The sequence below is a fragment of the Mustela erminea genome, chromosome 3, assembly GCF_009829155.1.
Source record: "Mustela erminea isolate mMusErm1 chromosome 3, mMusErm1.Pri, whole genome shotgun sequence".
Taxonomy (NCBI): Eukaryota; Metazoa; Chordata; class Mammalia; order Carnivora; family Mustelidae; genus Mustela; species Mustela erminea.
In genome coordinates this window covers 80,026,516-80,046,119 of record NC_045616.1, presented here as the reverse complement: position 1 = coordinate 80,046,119, position 19,604 = coordinate 80,026,516, and the positions used below count along the sequence as shown (strand labels likewise).

The 19,604-nt window shown below is 36.5% G+C and overlaps 1 protein-coding gene across 1 annotated transcript in view; it reads left to right on the top strand.

The window, feature by feature from the left end:
- Window positions 1-4,748: 4,748 nt before the first annotated feature.
- Window positions 4,749-19,604, top strand: part of SPINK5 (serine peptidase inhibitor Kazal type 5) — a 79,976-nt gene continuing 65,120 nt past the window's right edge. Inside the window, 5 exon segments of the mRNA XM_032336243.1 lie at window positions 4,749-4,853; window positions 6,573-6,598; window positions 9,913-10,044; window positions 11,743-11,796; window positions 11,798-11,815. Of these exon segments, the coding sequence (XP_032192134.1) occupies window positions 4,799-4,853; window positions 6,573-6,598; window positions 9,913-10,044; window positions 11,743-11,796; window positions 11,798-11,815 (285 nt within the window). The 5' untranslated portion in view covers window positions 4,749-4,798.

Below are 19,604 nucleotides of genomic sequence, written 5' to 3'. Positions count from 1 at the left end.
TAATGTCTGGATTCTCTCTGAACCCCCTGAAAGGCTCTGGGTTAGCCACATTGGGTGTACAAGGTGAGAGAGTGACAAGGGTGGGATTACTTTCTACACTAGTACCTGCTCTGTATCTCATTTGTGGTACCATTTAGGGCAGGTAAGAAAAGAATACCTACTTTGCTACCTCACATTACTGCATAGGCAGATAAGAGAGCTAATAATGGCAGGTTGTTTTGAAAGATGCAGAAGGTGATCTTAAACTTTATGTTTAAACTTCTTTGATCATGAAGGATATCTCTACATAGAAAAAGAGAAGATTTGAACAATAGTCTGATAACTTTGGATTTTGGGAATAACCTTTGTATTCAGTAATGCTACTGGTCTACAAAACCTTGTTTACTTTTATAGTTTCTCATCTCTTCCCTCTGTGTCAGTATGCTTGATATGAGTTCAGATTCTGGGTCACTTGATACATGTTCTGAATTATAAAGTTTGTACTTCTTATAATCTAACTCCATTTGTGGTAAAGCAAGAAGAGCAGAGCAAGTCCAAAAATGAGGGAAAATCACTATGTGAGAACAAGCCAAAATCCCAGGCAAAGCCTGGAAGCCAGCAGTGGGTTGCAGAGAAGCACCTGGCTGGAGATTACATGCTGAGGAACGCAAAAGGAAAAAAGGACAGGGGTACCCCTTGATTTCTCCAAGGACTGCAGGACGACTTATAGGAAAGGCACTTGGGATACAAAAGTACTGATTGGAGGGGACACAGCAGCATTACCAACAATAGCCAAATAATGGAAATAGCCTAATTGTTAATCACCTGATGAATGGATAAAGAAGATGTGGAATGGGGTGCCTAGTTGGCTCAGTTGGCTAAGCCGCTGCCTTTAGCGCAGATCATGATTCCAGGGTCCTGGGACAGAGCCCCTCTATGCTCAGTGAGGAACCTGCTTCTCCCTCTCTCTCTGCCTACTGCTCCCCATGCTTGTGCATGTGCTCTCTCTCTCTCTGTCTCTCTCTTACTCTCTCTCTGTGTCAAATAAATAAATAAAATCTTTAAAAAAAAGATGTGGTGTACACAATGGAATATTACTCAGCTATCAAAAAGAATGAACTCTTGCCATTTGCAATGACATGGATGGAACTAGTGTGTATTATGCTAAGTGAAATAAGGCACTCAGAGAAGGAAAACTACATATAATTGCACTCATACATGGGATTTAAGATACAAAACAGATGAACATAGGGGAGAGGGGAAAAGTAAGGGGGAAGCAAACCATAAGAGACTCTTAACTTCTTAACTATAGAGAATAAACTCAGGGTTACAAGAGGGGAGGTTAGCAGGGGTGGGCTAAATGGGTGATGGGCATTAAGGAGGACACTTGTTGGGATGAGCACTGGGTGTTGTATGTAAATGATAAATCACTGAATCTTACTCCTGACACTGATATTACACTATATGTTAACTAACTAGAATTCAAATAAAATCTTCAAACACACAAAAAAGGAAGGGCACTTGGGCAGTGAGGAGATGAAAGAATGTGGAGATATGTCAAGGGCTCACAAAGAGCTAAGGAATAAAACAGAAAATGGGTAGTTTACATTGGATATAATAAAATGTACAAGATCCATTCTCCTTTCAAGGTGCAACAGCTGTCAGGGGAGTCAGGAGTGGAGGCAGGGGCCAAAGGGGCTTACATGATATCCCATATCTTTAATGCCTTTGTCATTCAACTCTGATTTCTCTGATGAGAATATTGCTGACCCTGCTTTCCCTGACAGGCTTTTGCCAGGCTATGCGCTTTAACCTTAGGTGTCATTCTTATTACCAGCAACCTTTTGACCCAACCACAGTGTTCTCAATCAGTAGAATTGTTTTCACTCATATACATGGAAGAGAAAGTCATGCAATATTGTAAAATAACAATAAAGAAGAAACATTTTTCAGAACCACACACAAAAAGCACTCTGATGACCCAAACCCCAATTTTCTAAAATCTCAATAACATTCACTTGAGTTGCATTTTGTGGTTTTCAGAAACATGGAGTGACTAACAGAGTATGCAATGAATCACCTCTGGATTTAAAACATTCCTGAAATGAAATGGAGAAAGAGTCATGATGCCAATGGGCAGCTGAGTATCCTTCTACTATTGCGGGTGCTCCTTGAATCTTCTTTTGGCTCCCTCTCCTCATAGAAGAGGCTCTCAGTTCCAAACCTCTTATTCATCATTTCAGGATGTCCTGGGTGGCAGCGAGGAGCACTTTTCCAGTAAGAAGGAAACCAACTCCTCAGCCTTTCCTCATAGCAGAGATTCTTCAGAGCTACAGTAATCTCTAGGTTCTTTTGTTCTACCCTCATACCACTTCCACTCCTGGGAATTATATCCATTTGGGCTAGATTTGGGGTTCATCAGAGCACATTACATAATCACCAATTCTACTGTGAGGTGCTAAATTTTCTTACGACCAGTGATAGAGTGTATTGTCGGGACTCATTTCATATGATCTGACGATCAGATAAAAAATAAAAAATTAATACTAGTAAGTCAATATTTAGAAGATACTTTTACAGAAAAAGCTGAGAAATCAATGCTGGCTGAAATCTTGCAATGACTTTGACAGGTTTTAAAAAGCAAATGCTTTGTCTACGGCCATACCACCCTGAACGCACTCAATCTCGTCTGATCTCGGAAAAAGGAAATGCTTTGATTTGTTTTAGGTATTGCGGTTTAGAACATAAAAAAATTAGAAAGAAGACTTATGTCTTGACTTTTTAATTTCACTTCATAATGTGTTGGGGGTCTCATTATATCCTGAGTAAGCTTAAAATCTTTTGATAAGGACAATGTCCAAGAGATCTTGACTTTTCTTGTATCTTTGAAATTACCTAATAATACAACTACATCATTGTAATGACATAAGAATTCAGGACCAGCTGTCATTAACTATAAAACTTATCACTAAACTCAAAATTGTCCTAAGCCTTACACACACACACACACACACACATGAATTACCTCTAACTCTTACAACAATTGTACAGTGTAATTTTATTACCCCTGTTTTGCATATTAGGAAGCCAAGGCAGAGAGAAAATAAATGACTTGCCCAAGGCAACATAGCTAGTAACTGGTAAGTCAAGATTTGAACCCACGTCTACATTATGTCAAAGCCAGGTTCATTTCCATTACACTGTGTAGTTGCAAGGACAGGAATAGAAACAAATTTCCTGACTCCCTGTTCCATTCTCTTTCTATTAAGCTATGATGGATTGAATTTTCTAATCTGTAACAATAATGTAGTTTGAGCTTGCTTTCCATAGACACTCATTTTACTAAACTATTGAAAAGAAACGAAGTACAGACTTTGAAACCAATGATTACACTTTAAGAGGAAATAAGTTATTTCATTTAAAAAAAGGGAAAGGAAATACTCTGGCTTTGATGGTATTCAGAATATTGACATCATCCTCAAATTGGCTAGCCTTAGATCAGTTTTCTGGAAGAATCTTTAAAAGGGCTTTGATCTCATAGAGTCCCAAACTTCCACTGTGAATGTGGAGACCCTTTGGAGTACTGGAATCAAACTGTTTGTCTCTATCTTAAGTCATTTTTGTGTAATTTTTCAGGTGCTTTCTTGAACTATTAGACTAGAATAAGCTGGTAGACAAAAGGCATTACTTGTAAAGTGGAAGAAGGAACCAAGGAGAAGATACTTTCTCTGGAAAAATGTTACAATGATATATTTTTAAGTATTTAATTCTTTCTTTTCTTCCTGGGAGAGTAAATAAAGAATTGATATTGGAGTAAACTTAATTTGGGGGGAAATTGATTTAGCCACATTTTTCAAACAGTAATTTGGGGAGTGATGGGCTATGGGAAGTTAAAGTTTGAGCTTCTAATGTTTATGAATACAACGTTTGGTTAGACTAAAAGATAAGGCTTTAGAATAGAAAATGTCCTTCAGATTGAGAATTTCTGGAAGTAATTATGTGCAAGCCATGATTTCACATAGTTTCTGCCTTTATTAGTGTGTGATAGAAGCATTGTATGGAGTTAAAAAAAAAAAGTGTTGAATTTGCATGGTCTTCCTCAAGTACCACCTCTGCCTCTTCCATCTAAACTATATGCTCTTGTGAAAGTCATTGTCCCTTTCCTGAATTTTGCCTTCACCATGTACTCAGTGTTAAAATTTTGCAGGGTTATCTCTTTGGGTTGTTCACTCTAACTTGTACATGAGCCTATGGCACTGAATTGAGACCCTTCAAAACACCTGCAGATGGAAACAACAGAAATTCTAGCTTCTCTTAGTCTCAGCAACTTTCTCCAGATGTGGGACTCTGTAAGTCTCTACCTGACTAGTAGGATAACCCATCTGTCTTCTTTCCTTCCCTCCCACTTATGAAGGGAGCCCAGTTAAAGATATGTTTATCTGCAGAGTTGTATGTCTGGTCTTGGTGAAGAATTCAGTTCTTACATAGGAGAATGGAGCATTTAACTTTAATAGAGTTCTTGGACTGAGTCTATTGCCTTTTGGGGGAGGTATCATGAAAACATATTAGAATTGTGGAAATAGACATTATCTGTTCAGATCTGCCACCTTGACAGGATGCTAAAGGATGGAAACTAAATTGATGTGGTATAGTAAGTCTAGCATGACCTAGAACAACTGGTTTTGTAATGTTGGTTGTTAATTGTGGGTGTTCACCGAGCATATAAATGTGAGCTGCATCTCCATGGGTTCAGTCTTAGAGCACCAGCTGGTGAGCAATGCTCGAAGCTGACTTGTAATCAACTTACATCATCTTCAATATGAAGATAGCCAAAGTGCCACTGCTTCTGACCCTGGCCCTTTGCCTCATACAAGGTGAGCAATTTGCATGTAATCTAAGCCTCTTGCCACACATGGCAAAGCCCTAGGCAGAGACTTGTCTCCCTCCCCCTGCTCCACAAATGTATATATGTATGTATATATGTTTGTGTGATTATATGTATTTGTGTATGTATAGTCTTGAAATATCTTGCCAGACACAGAGTTTTGAAAAATTATATATGTGGCTTAATAACTATTTTGTTAACTTTAGAAATGGCAAATAGTTTGACATAATCTGAATTTTCATCCTTGAGAAATCCTTCTGTTAATTCTATAATAGTTCTGAAAAGATAATAGATACTTCCTCATCTTCCTCTCGCCAAGCATATTAATTCATACTGTTAGGAATTATATATATTGTGCGTATATATGATACTAAGCATACCAATTCATACTGATAGGAATTATGTATATAATATTTAAAACTTAGATGTATATTTTATAAATAATAATGCTATATTTATAAACTATTAAAAATCAAATTTAACATCTATTCTTATTTTAAAGTAGTAGTGCCTTCTAGCGCATTTTATTTCTGTGTTCTGCAATCCTAAGTTGATTAAAAGCATTTCCCCTGGGCACCTGGGTGGCTCAGTGGGTTAAAGCCTCTGCCTTCAGCTCAGGTCATGATCTCAGGGTCCTGGGATCGAGTCCTGCATCGGGCTCTCTGCTCAGCAGGGAGCCTGCTTCCTCCTCTCTCTGCCTGCCTCTCTGCCTACTTGTGATCTGTCTCTGTCAAAGAAATAAATAAAATTTAAAAAAAAGGCATTTTGCCTAAAAGGTAAGATACTTTTGTGGGAAGTAGAAGGTAACTTTTTGTATTTGTTATTTGAATTTGAAGGGAACATTAATTTCCTAGACTCAGTCTTGCTCTGAAGCATTTGTATTTTTTTAGAAGATTTTTAAAATTTATTTAACAGAGAGAGGGACAGCGAGAGAAGGAACACAAGCAGGGAGACTGGGAGAAGGAGAAGCAGGCCCCATGCCAAGCAGGGAGCCTGATGTGGGAGTTGATCCCGGGACTCTGAGATCATGACCTGAGCTGAAGGCAGATGGCTAACCAACTGAGCCACCCAGGCTCCCTGAAACATTTGTATTTTTAAAAGAAAATCTCAGAGATGGAGTGTCATGAGATCATTATACATAAATGATGCCCACTTTCCTAAAATAAGTATATAAGTACAAAAGGGAGTCTGTTAATGAGAGAGTATCATAGCCTATGATTTTAATTATTCTTGATGTTTGTCAGATCTCTAAGTTTTGTAGCTATAATGAGGAGAGAGGGTTGTAAGAATTCAGAAACTTTCATTTTATGTACATATCTGATATAAACTTTATGCTACATTATACTTTTAAATTATAATTGACATGATACATTTATTATATTATAATTTTGAAAGAGTTCTACCATACTTTGCTGTGAAAGGATATCTTTGAAATTAGATATTTTGAAGAGGGTAAGAAAGTACCTGACTACTATTTTCCAAAGTAATTAGACTTTTATGAGTGACTAGACCTCTGTGAGTACATGTACTGATTTCCTGGTGAAGTGGCCTCATTTTATTTCCATGGTAAATTTTAACATGTTCAAAAGCAATTTGTGGTTTTATAACATGTAGTCATTAAAATAAGCAAGGCACATCACTGAGTGAATCGTTTATTTGTTGAATAGTTTACATTCCCTTAACTTTGGTTTCTGTATTTTTGTCCCAGATGCCGCCAGTGAGGATGAAAATCAGGTTAGTCCTGCTTTTTCTGTTCATTGAAACCATTCCAAAATCTTTAAAGAAAAACGGCCTGTGGCCAACACCTTCACATTAATAATACAGACATATTATACTGATAGGCACTAGTAGCTTTTGTTAAAAACACAGAAACAGGTCTTTATGAAGGAAGACATGAATCACACACAGACACACAAACATACATATACATCAATGTATTAATGATGATGGATGTCTGCAAGATGCAATCTACCATGTTACAGGAGTGCTTTCAAATTCCATAAACAAACCAGTGAATTAGTATTGTTTGACTTAATAGCTGAAAAAGTCATGACAGACATAGAAAGCAAAAATAAATGTCCTTGTGGTCGTTGTGTATAAAGGGGTTGTCTGTACCTTGTATATAGTCAGTGTATATATATCATTCAGTAAACATTTACTAAGCATCTATCATTTGTCAGACCCTGTGTGAGTTGTCAAGGATATTGGAAAATAAAGATAAATAGACAAGAATTCTCCCCTTGTGGAGCTTACATATTAGTGGAGGGAAACAGATAAGTCAGTAAGTAAATTAGTAAAATATATAGAACATTAAATGATGATTAATGTTAGGAGGAAAATGAACCAGAATGGAAGATGGGAATTTCTGGAGATAGAGGTGGTATCAATACTTTAGGATACTCAAGTACGTTTTCTCTGAAAAGATAGTATTAGACCAAGGATCTGAAGGTAAAAAGTCCTGCAGATTTTTGCAGGTGACAGCAGATCAGGGAGAAGAATTTGTAATGGTCGAGTCCTTGAGTCAAGAGGGTGCCTAGCCAACTATTAGAGGTCTTTTGTTGGAACAATAAAAGTATCATTTTCTTATAGAAGTTAATTTTTTTTTTACCTATTTGGAAAAAAAAAAAATAGACAGTGGGTTACATCCCAACCAGTACAGGAAAGAGTTTGGCTTTGGAGGGCTTTAGTTTTTCTGAAACCTGTGGAGAAAGCACAAACAGCAATAATAACAAAACAAAACAAAATGGAAACAAGCCAAAAGCTGGAAGGTGGAGTGCAAGTAAATACTTGCTGAAAAGCAATCTCCCCACCTCAGGATGCCTTTTTGGTGTAGATCTGTTCTTGTTTCAACCCTCTTTCATTGTTGGGTAATTGAGAGGACATTCCTTCTTTCTCAGGGAAAACCCTCCTCCTGCTTTCAGTTTGTATGGTCTTTTCCTGTTTTCCAAGAGAGTATGTTGGATTATTTCATAACTCAGAAAGCAGCATTGAGTTCTACCTTAACTAATTAAACTAATCTTGACCTTCTCTCTGGGTCTTGGTTGTCCATCTGTTAAAAAAAAAAAAAAAAAAAAAAAAAAAAAAAAAAACAGGTCTTTCTAGGAATTAGCCATTCATCTCATTGTGATACTGGAGAAATCTGCCCAGTTCAGGAGTTATCCTGATTGGTAATGTTCTTTTTCAACTGACCACTAAAAACTATTAAAACCTTCATTCTAGTGTTCAATGAATCTTTGTTTTCAATACTTTCTGAAGACCTGCCTCACAAGGGATATAATTCTATCATAAAAAACACCAGGCTCTTCTCTGATTGTATGACAAATTTTTATCTAGACTATATAGAATCAGTTACATCTGGCAAGCTAAGCAGTAACTTGCAATGTGGCATTAGATACTGTAGAGTCAAGAGACTAGACAGATCTCAAGAGGCCCAGTCGTCAGTCTGTTGCCAGAAATTATTGCTGTGCTACTCAGATAAGATCACTGGGTGGTGATAATAATTTTAGAGATATTTTAGTAGGTCGCCATTGGCAAAATTTCCCAGGGCTGGTCTCTGATATTATTTATTTGGTCTCTGATATTATTTATTTATTCTTCTTCACCATTAATCATTCTGCAAGTGCTACCAACTGCCTCCCATGTTTAAGGGGCTAGGTGAAGTACATCGTTACCCATTTGACGGTAAGCACGGTTTAGGTGAGGATGCTTCTGCCTTATTGCTGTATCCATGAACCTAGGCATATCCGTGTCACCTAGCAAAGTAAATTAATATCATAATGAGTTTTTGTTGACTGACTTAATGATTGTTATAAAGATACAGGGGGCTGGATAGAATACTTTTCTTTTTAAAATTCAATTAATTTCATAAGGATGTCTCTTCTAACCATGCAAGAAAAGCAAGGCAGGAACTGAGGATTTCAGCTCATACCTGGGCTGATCCGCTCAGACCTACTAGGAACAATGTTTCTCTTGTCCTGAACCTGGACCTCTGTTTACAAATGGGGTTCACACTCCAACATTCCTGCTGCTAGATCTCTCCTGGGGTTCCTATTGCCTAGGTCAAATAGGTTTTTGCCCATTTTTGAACCTGGTTCTGTAGCCTTCCTGCCAACTTTCTGAGCAGAGATGACTTTCTAATAATGCTTTTGCTTGTAAAATAAAAAAAATTTTCAATTAATTAACATACAATGTATTATTACTTTCAGAGGTAAAGTTCAGTGATTCATCAATTGTATATAACACCCAGGACTCATTACATCACAAGTCCTCCTTAATGCCCTTCATGCTGTTACTTTTTTGTTTGTTTGTTTGTTTGTTTGTTTGTTTTGGCAAAATTGAAAAAAAAAAAAAAGGCTTGCTCTAAAGGCCCACTGGATTTTCTAATAGGGAGTATAACTTATTAAATCAGTACTTAGTGAGATACTGCAGATGCTCCATTTATTTTAAGAGTGACATATAGAAAGTCTTCCATAAAATATATTGAATTAACTTGTTCAGCAATCTTTTTGTGTTCCTTTTGACAGTAATTACTATTGACCTACTGTGTAATAGGTATTTTATATGTGTCATATTCCAGTAATAATAATCACAACAATAATAAAAAAAAAAGAGGAAGAAGAGGGGAAGAGGATAATATAATTATTATCTACCATGTGTTGGGCACTTTGAAAGTTTTACATACTTATAATATTTAATCCTCACAACACATATGGTACATATGAAATAATATCCTCAGTTTTTATAGATAGGATAAATAAGCCATCAAGAAGTTAATTTGCTAAGACTATTGGGCTTGTAAATATCTACCCTGGAATATAAGGTCAGGTCTTTCCATTTCACTGTTTTAGAAGAAATCTTATTAAGTAGATTCGCAATCTCCAACGGACAGTCATTGTTTTTATTTGTGTTCTTCCTGATGATGGAGTGAATGGCTTCTGTACAAAGCAGGTATTGGTATTTAAATAGTAGTGCTGAAGGAAGTTCTTAGAGGGTAAAGTCTTGCTTTGATGAGATTTTAGTAAACATACTTTTTTTCATCTTTTCCTTAGGAAACATGTGATGAGTATAGGACATTGATGAAAAATGGAAAATTATTTTGTTCCCAAGATAAAGAACTTTTTCAAAGCCCTGATGGAAGAGCCTTCATCAGTAGATGTGCCATGTGCAAAATAATACTGTGAGTAAACTTTCTCTTTAAGTGTTTGGGTTACCTGCTATTCTCTGGACTAGTGAGTGTATTTTTGTGTTCTGTCAAATACATTTTTCTAACTTGCAAAGTTTAAATAAAAATGCTTAGCAGATCACTCTGACCCCTCTTCAGGTGGAGTTGGATAAGTGCCGCCTATCTGATAAGATTTTAACAATCACACAAATGGTATTCCAAAGCATTCCAGAGCATCCAGGGCTAATACCTTATGTGGCACTTAATAGTCTTTTGAAGAAGCAGTCCCAATTTGAGTTTTCTGGCTCTGGGGCAAAAAAGAATTCTTGGGTGGTGTGTTAAGCCCTGACTCTGTTGTACGCTTGGGACTGAGGAAAGACCCCTGGGAGTGATGCCGAATTCTCCTTATGGCAGCCAGCCAGTAGAAAAACTTAAGCGGGACAAACCCTAATCCTGTGAGTTGCCAGTGTTTTTAAACATTTCAGATTATGCTAGAAAAACATAGTCTAAAGAACTGATTTTAGATTCCACCTCCCAGCAGCTCAGGTAGGGTCAGTGTCCTGGGGTTTACTGACATCTATGCAATGCTCCTTAGCTTGATTTCCTTCTCTTTAATGACACCTAAAGGTGGAAGAAGGCTTGTTATCCATTGAAAAATCCTCAAATCAAACTGTTCTCATTGGTTTTCGAAAGGAGGTCCTCTTTAATGTTTGATCACCATCAAAACTTCAGCACTGATATCAAGCCTATACTAAGCTTATCCACATTATAATAATTAGCATTTTAAAATGCCAGGCGGTATGTCCTCAGGGGATTTAATTTGACATAGTCAGTAATATTGGGATAATGAAGCTGTGATCACATATGCTGTTCCTAGTGAAGAAATTGTGGAAGATAGAGAAAGAAAGGAAAGATTTAAGGGGTGGGGTTGGGGGGAGTCCCAGGGCAAGCTGGTCTCTTGAAAGCTGAATGTAAACCAGCAGATGTATTATTTACTATAAAGCTTCCTTCTTGTTATAGGATGTCTTCCTAGGAGACTGAAACTATGAAATATAGTACATTTACTGAAAAATAATTTGAAACAAAAAATAAAATACCTTGAGATATAAAAAGGCAGGCTATTTATCTCTTTGAAGTCACTCACTCAGTTATTGTTTCTGTCACCTATTTAAATTATGTTGGAATAACTTGGTTTCTTAAACTGAAAAGGAGATATACAAGGCATAAAAGCTCTTAAAATTTCTGAATTTGCCCTGTGGGACCCTTACAGTTTAGAACAAAACAAGCAGATAGATTTTGGTTCAGTGCGAATATGGTATTTCAAAGAGACTATTCCAATGATGGCAGAGATGGCTTTTAGAGTTGGTGAACACTTGGGTGTTGGAAGCATGAAGTGGTCGGGGAGCATAGTCTGTGTGGTGTGGCTGTTAAAGTAGAGATTCTTGCCTCCTGTAGAACCATGTCTGAGATATTTTTCAGCACTGAAGTAGAATCAATAGAATCATTTTCAGCACGGAAGTAGTCTGAGATATTTTTCAACACTGAAAAAAGAGATTCATGGTCCCTTAGCTAATTTCTGCACATACCTATCTCCACATCTGATATACTAGATTGAACTGAGAAGAAAGAATCAAAATTAAGGTTGGCATATATGCCATTATCTCCCAAGGTTGGGAAAAAACATTACTAAGCTATGCTACTCCCTGCTCTCTTCCAGGGAAAAGAAGCAAAATCCCAGAAAAGGGCCAGCTATTTAACAAGAGCCTCTCAGTACCACTGCCCCAGAAAAGGTGAGATTATTTGAAGTCAACTTGTCATTAGTGCTTTCAAGATTGTGTTCGACTCTATTTAGAGCTACTTGTGTATTTCCTAATTACTAGGTCATACCTGTTGTGAGGCCAACTCCTTAGGAAGCTGTTGATGAAGCTGGGGTTATCACTAGGAATTCTGACAAGTATTCGTATCACTCCCAGGTCTCCTGGATAGTTTTCTTCTCCAGTATCTCTTGCTGTTCCTCCTCTCTGTCCCTGACACATAATTAAAACAATCAGTGAAGGGAGATGCACCCAAATTACTGTAACACCCTGGTCTAACCAAGCTAAAAATTTTCCCCATCAATGTTACTTAGGAATGTCTGAGAATCTTAGCCTTCACAGTAAATCTACTTAACCACAATCTTTGCTTGAACCCAACTGGTCTCACTTTAAAACATAACACAGTCACCCTCAAGTGGTCAATCACTGCAAATCCTTTATCTGAGCAAAAGCGAGCAGCTTCTGTGCTCTAAAAACATCCCTGGAGATCAGAAAAGTTTCCTGGAAAGTTCCAATTCTGCCTTTAGTTGTCACATTTAGAGAGAGGCTCATTCAGTATGATCTATTCTCCTTCTCCACCCTCTCCTCCCATCTTTTTCCTTCATGACAAACTATTCAGTGATGTTTTAAGATAGAAAACACAGCAAATGACAAAAAAAAAAATGAAATACACATACATAACCAATTCTAACAAAACTATTTTGAAATATTTCTAATCATACATTTACTGAATTTAATCAAATAAAATTTTTAAGAAATAAAATTTTGGAATTCTAAGACAAGATCCTTTTCTGTTATCATTTTATGCCTGAGTTATAATTTTTAACCTCTTAAGTCCTTGTTATTACTTGCCTTGCTACCTAGGAACATACTTAACTTACAAATTAAGGTAGTCCATATTTGACTGCAGGCCCTTCAGGTAAAATTACCTGTTTAGATTTTTACTTGTTTGTTTTTGAATGGTTTCATGTAATTACACTGGTTTTGTTTTTACTTTCCCCCCATAAGAGAGAAAAATCTACCTACTTTCTCTGCTTAGATTCCTCACATGAAAAATCAACCTGATGTTCACTTTCAGAATAAGGTGCTCTACCTATTCAAGAATTTTCCTCCTACATGGGGCTCCTGGGTGGCTCAGTGGGTTAAAGCCTCTGCCTTCAGCTTAGGTCATGATCCCAGGACCCTGAAATGGAGCCTAACATCACGCTGTCTGCTCAGTGGGGAGCATGCTTCCTCCTCTTTCTCTGCCTGCCTCTCTGCCTACTTGTGATCTCTCTCTGTCAAATAAATAAATAAAATCTTGGGGGTGGGGGGGAAGAATTTTTTCTCCTACAGACAGCCTTTCTCACTTGCAACATCAATTTCTTCTTCACTAGTATGTCATCTTTTCACTTTCTGGCACTAATATCCAATCCATCTACAACTCTCATTGGTATTGTCTCCAAAGTCTATCCCAAATATGAAACCTCTTTCAACATTTTCATTTCTATCATCTGTAGTCCAATTCCTCATAATGTATTTGGTCCATTTAGAGACTTTTACTTTTTTTTTTTTAAACAGCTCCTTCCTCTTCTTTTTTAAAAATTTTTTTAAATTATTTTTTATTTTCAGCATAACAGTATTCATTATTTTTGCAACCACACCAGTGCTCTAATGCAATCTGTGCCCTCTATAATAACCCACCACCCTGGTACCCCGACCTCCCACCCCCTGCCCCTTCAAAACCCTCAGATTGTTTTTCAGAGTCCCATAGTCTCTCATGGTTCACCTCCCCTTCCAATTTCCCCCAACTCCCTTCTCCTCTCTATTTCCCCATGTCCTCTGTGTTATTCCTTATGCTCCACAAATAAGTGAAACGCATATGATAATTGACTCTCTTTGCTTGACTTATTTCACTCAGCATATCTCTTCCAGTCCCGTCCATGTTGCTACAAAAGTTGGGTATTCATCCTTTCTGATGGAGGCATAATACTCCATAGTGTATATGGACCACATCTTCCTTATCCATTCATCCGTTGAAGGGCATCTTGGTTCTTTCCACAGTTTGGTGACTGTGTCCATTGCTGCTATGAACATTGGGGTACAGATGGCCCTTCTTTTCACTACATCTGTATCTTTGGGGGTAAATACCCAGTAGTGCAATTGCAGGGTCATAGGGAAGCTCTATTAATTAATTCTTGAGGAATCTCCACACTGTTCTCCAAAGAGGCTGCACAAACTTGCATTCCCACCAACAGTGTAAGAGGGTTCCCCTTTCTCCACATCACCTCCAAAACATATTGTTCCTGTCTTGCTAATTTTGGCCATTCTAACTGGTATAAGGTGATATCTCAATGTGGTTTTAATTTAAATCTCCCTGATGGCTAGTGATGATGAACATTTTTTCATGTGTCCTGATAGCCATTTGTATGTCTTCATTGGAGAAGTGTCTGTCCATATCTTCTGCCCATTTTTGATATGATTGTCTGTTTTGTGTGTTGTTGAGTTTGAGGAGTTCATTATAGATCCTGGATATCAAACTTTTGTCTGTACTGTCATTTGCCAATATCTTCTCCCCATTCTGTGGGTTGCCTCTTTGTTTTGTTGACTGTTTCCTTTGCTGTGCAGAAGCTTTTGATTTTGATGAAGTCCCCAAAGTTCATTTTCGCTTTTGTGTCCTTTGCCTTTGGAGACATAACTTGAAAGAAGTTGCTGTTGCTGTGGCTGTTATCGAAGAGATTACTGCCTATGTTCTCCTCTAGGATTCTGATGGATTCCTGTCTCACGTTGAGGTCTTTTATCCATTTCGAGTTTATCTTTGTGTACAGTATAAGAGAATGGTCGAATTTCATTCTTCTACATATAGCTGCCCAGTTTTCCCAGCACCATTTATTGAAGAGACTGGTTTTTCCCACCGCATATTTTTTTCCTGTTTTGTTGAAGATTATTTGACCATAGAGTTGAGGGTCCATCTCTGGGCTGTCTACTCTGTTCCACTGGTCTATGTGTCTGTTTTTATGCCAGTACCATGCTGTCTTGGGTGATCACAGCTTTGTAGTAAAGCTTGAAATCAGGTAACGTGATGCCCCCGTTTTATTTTTTGTTTTTCCAACATTTCCTTAGCGATTTCGGGGTCTCTTCTGATTCCATACAAATTTTAGGATTATTTGCTCCAGCTCTTTGAAGAATACTGGTGGAATTTTGATCGGAATAGCATTAAAAGTATAGATTGCTTCTCGGCAGTATAGACTGCTCTAGGCAGTATAGACATTTTAAACAATGTTTATTCTTCCGATCCAAGAGCATGGAATGGTCTTCCATCTTTTTGTGTCTTTTACTTTTTAAACTGATTGATTCACTCATCAATGTTTCTCATTGATGTAGATTGCCAACTATGTAGGATATCAAGTCCATATGCGTGTATCTGTGTGTTTTCTGAGTTCCCTATTCTGTTCAGATGAGCTCGTTGCTTCAGTAACTAATAAGGCAGGTCCCTTTTCTTAATTCATCTTTTTCCAAGTTCACTTACTTTATGCATAGACACACTGTTTTCCATATACTAGAAATAAAAAGTTTATTGAGTTTATGTAAAATCCAACTTGAGTTTGGGAACAAAGTGATCAGGGATACAAAGAATTTAATAATTTGAGTTAAATTGACTTTTTGTAATATGAGTCTACCCAACTCAAGAGCACAGAATACCTTATCATTAATTCATAATCATTTCTGTCTGATTTATGAAATCTATTAAGTATTCTCAACAGATTTTTATAATTTTTGCTAATACCTAGGTAATTTGTCATTTTACTGATATTTGTTTGGTATTTTATTGTTTATGGTATTTCTGTCTGGTTATTGTTCTGTTGATTTCTACAGGTTAATCTTATATCGAACAGCTTTATGATATCTTGTGTTAATTCTGATAGTTTTTTGAGTCTTGTTTCATTTTTTTTCTTGGTAGTTGATCACATTATCTGCATAATAGAGAGATAATAGGTGTTTTATAACTTCCTTTTCCATTTATCATTCCTTTATTTCTTTTTCTTTTCTTATATGATTGTCTAGGATCTAGAATTCCTTAGTTAAACAGTAGTGATGATAATGAACATCAGCTTGCCCTCTCAATCATATATTAAAAGGAATATATCTAGAGTTTCTCCATAACTATACTTACTGTAGGTGTTTTATAAATAAACTTTAGGCAAGTTTAGAAAAATTCCTTTCTGTTCTTAATCTCCTGAATCTGTTTTGATTATTACCAAATGTCTTTTCTACAACTGTTGAAATAATTTTCTGATTTTTTCTCTTTCAGTCTATTAATATAATAAATTTCTTGATAAATTTGCTTATGTTAACTATTAATGTTTTCTTAAGGTAAATCATACTTAACCATACACATTTTTAATACACTGTTGAATTTGGATAGTATTTCATTTGGGAAATTTGAAAACTATTTTTGTAAGTAAAATGAAAACACTTCATTTTTCATTTACTGGAGATCTCATTTCATATTAGGTTACTTTACTTCATTTAAGGAGTGTAGCAAATCCTCTATCCAAAAAAACAAAAAAGCAGCTCTTCTGCTTACAGGTCCTGTTCCTGTACTTTAAATAAAACCAGCTTTTTTGCACCAGAAAAAAAAAAAGAAAGAAAGAAAAAGAAAACACAGTGAAAAAAAATCCCAGTGGAACCAAATGCTGGGGGTAGATGTAACTATATCCCGAAATTTGAATGCCCTCCCTGGTACATACAGGCCTATCTGCAAACAGTGGAAGCCTTATTAGCCTGAGGTGTTTTGAGCCCAAACTGTGTCTGATCATTGGCCAACCACTAAGTATAGAGAAATAAATAAAGAAAAAACCTAGGAGAGACAGTCTTAAAAAAATAAAAAACCATAAACATTTCCATGGGAGACACATCAACAGCTGTACACTATAGAACAGCAAGAAATCAGAGAGTTAGCCCAGCCAAAGATGCAAATAAGCAATAAGACAGCGAAAAGAATCTTTACCAGTGAAATCATTCAAAATGTCCGATCTTCACAAAAATTGTGAAATATGCAAAGTAACTGGAATGTATGACCCATACTCAGGAAAGAAAAGCCAATGGAAACTATCTGAGTGTCCCTGAATGTTAGATTTCACAAAGACTTGAAGCAGCTATTTTAAAAATGTTCAAATACTAAAGAAAACTATAGGTGGATTATTAAAGGAAAGTATAATGACAATGAATAAACAAATAGAAATTTTCAGGAGATAGAGATGGAGATAGACAATGGTATATATCTCAAATAGAAATTCTGGAGTTGACAAGCATAAGTCAAAAAATTGAGTAGAGAGGTTCAAAAGCAGCGTTGAGGTTGCATAAGAAAGAATTACTAAACTTGTAGAAAGATCAATAAAAGTTAACAATAGAAATAGAGAAAAATATTGATGAAAAATGGAGCAACAGAGTCTCTGAGGTAGCAGGCATGCCAAAACATGTGCAATAGAAATATCAAAAATAAAAAAGAGATTAAATAGAACAATTATTTCAAGAAATAATGGCCTGGGGCACCTGGGTGGCTCAGTGGGTTAAAGCCTCTGCCTTCAGCTCAGGTCACGATCCTGGGTCCTGGGATCGAGCCCCACATCGGGCTCTCTGTTCAGTGGGGAGCCTGCTTCCCCCTCTCTCTCTGCCTGACTCTCTGCCTACTTGTGATCTCTCTCTCTGTCAAAATAAATAAATAAAATCTTAAAAGAAAGAAAGAAAGAAAGAAAGAATGGCCTAAAACGTATCACACTATATGTTTTAAAAATTACTCATTACATTCAAGAATTTCAACAAGTCCCCAAATAGGATAAATATAAAGCGATTAGAACTTAGGCCATCATGATCAAAATGTTGACATCAAGAGAAAATGTTTGAAGTGGCAACAGAAAAAATGACACATTCTTTATACTGGTTACAATTGATGAACTGGCTTCTCATCTAAAATAATGAAGGCCTAAAGACAATGGAATGGCATGCTCAAAGTTCTTAAAAAAAAAAAAAGTTTATCAATATTCTATATCCACCAGAGTTAATCTATAAAAATTAAATCAAATAAAGAAATTTCCGAATCAGTGAAATCTGGGAAAATTTATTGCCTTCAGACCTGTCTTACAAGTAATAATAAGAGTAGGTGCGTTAGCTGAAGGGAAATGACTCCTGGATGGTAACTTGGACTTACAGAAAGAAATGAAAAAGCACCAGAAATGATAAATATATATATTAATATGAACTACTTTATAAATGTATTTCCCTTATTTTCATCTAGTTTCTTTTATTTATTTTTCATGTAATCTTCACATCCAATGTGGGGCTTGAATTCACCAAGATCAAGAGTCCCATGCTCAAAAAAAAAGAGTCCCATGCTCTACTGACAGGGAAAGCCAGGTGCATCTCCACCTAGTTCCTTTTAAAGATACAACATACAAAGCAGTAATTACAGTGCTGTTTTATTGGGTGTATTGAATAATTTTTTAAATTAATTAATTATTTTTTTAAATAACGTATAATGTTATTTTTATCCCCAGGGGTACAGGTCTGTGAATCGTGAGGTTTACACACTCACAGCACTCACCATAGCACATACCCTCCCCAACGTCCATCACCCCACCCCCCTCTCCCAAGCCCCCTCCCCCCAGCAACCCTCAGTTTGTTTTGTGAGATTACAAGTCACTGATGGTTTGTATCCCTCCCAATCCCATCTTGTTTCATTTATTCTTCTCCTACCCCCCTACCTCCCACATTGCATCTCCACTTCCTCATATCAGGGAGATCATATGATGGTTGTCTCTCTCCAGTTGACTTATTTCACTAAGCATGATACCCTCTAGTTCCATCCACGTCGTCACAAATGGCAAGATTTCTTTTTTTGATGGCTGCGTAGTATTCCATTGTGTATTTATACCACATCTTCTTTATCCATTCATCTGTTGATGGACATCTAGGTTCTTTCCATAGTTTGGCTATTGTAGACATTGCTACTATAAACATTCAGGTGCACATGCCCCTTCGGATCGCTGCATTTCTGTCTTTAGGGTAAATACCCAGTAGTGCAATTGCTGGATCATAGGGTAATTCTATTTTCAACATTTTGAGGAACCTCCATGCTGTTTTGCAGAGTGGTTGCACCAGCTAGCATTTGTATGGATAAAATATTTAAGATAACTATAGTACAAAGGGGAATAAAAGAGCTGTACTGGGGCAAAGTTTCTATATTTTACCAGAATTAAATATTAATCTTTAATAGATTGTGATAAACTAGGAGGCATACTGCAATTACTAGAGTAACCAGCAAGAAAATGACAAATATAATAAATAAATAAAATGAACACGATAGTTAAAAAGACACCCTAGAAATATTTAACCAAAAAGAAGGCAGTAGAGGAGGATTAAAGAAGTAAAAAAGCACAAAATCATCTTGAAAACAAATAGAAACATAGCAAATAAAAATATATCAATAATTATAATTATACTAAATTTAAATAATTTAAATATTCCAGTCAAAAAGTGGAGATTTTTGTCTGATTAAAAAAAACAGCTATAAATTATCTCCATTAGGTATTCCTTAAATCCAAAGACAGAAGAAGTGTGAAATGTGTACCAGGCCAAATATAACATGAGAGAGCAAGATTTTGCTACATTACCATCTGATAAAATAGACATTAAAAAAGGCATTTTTATTTTATTTTATTATTTGTCAGAGAGAGAGAGAGGAGTGAGAGCAAGCACAAGCAGACAGAGTGGCAGCAGAGGCAGA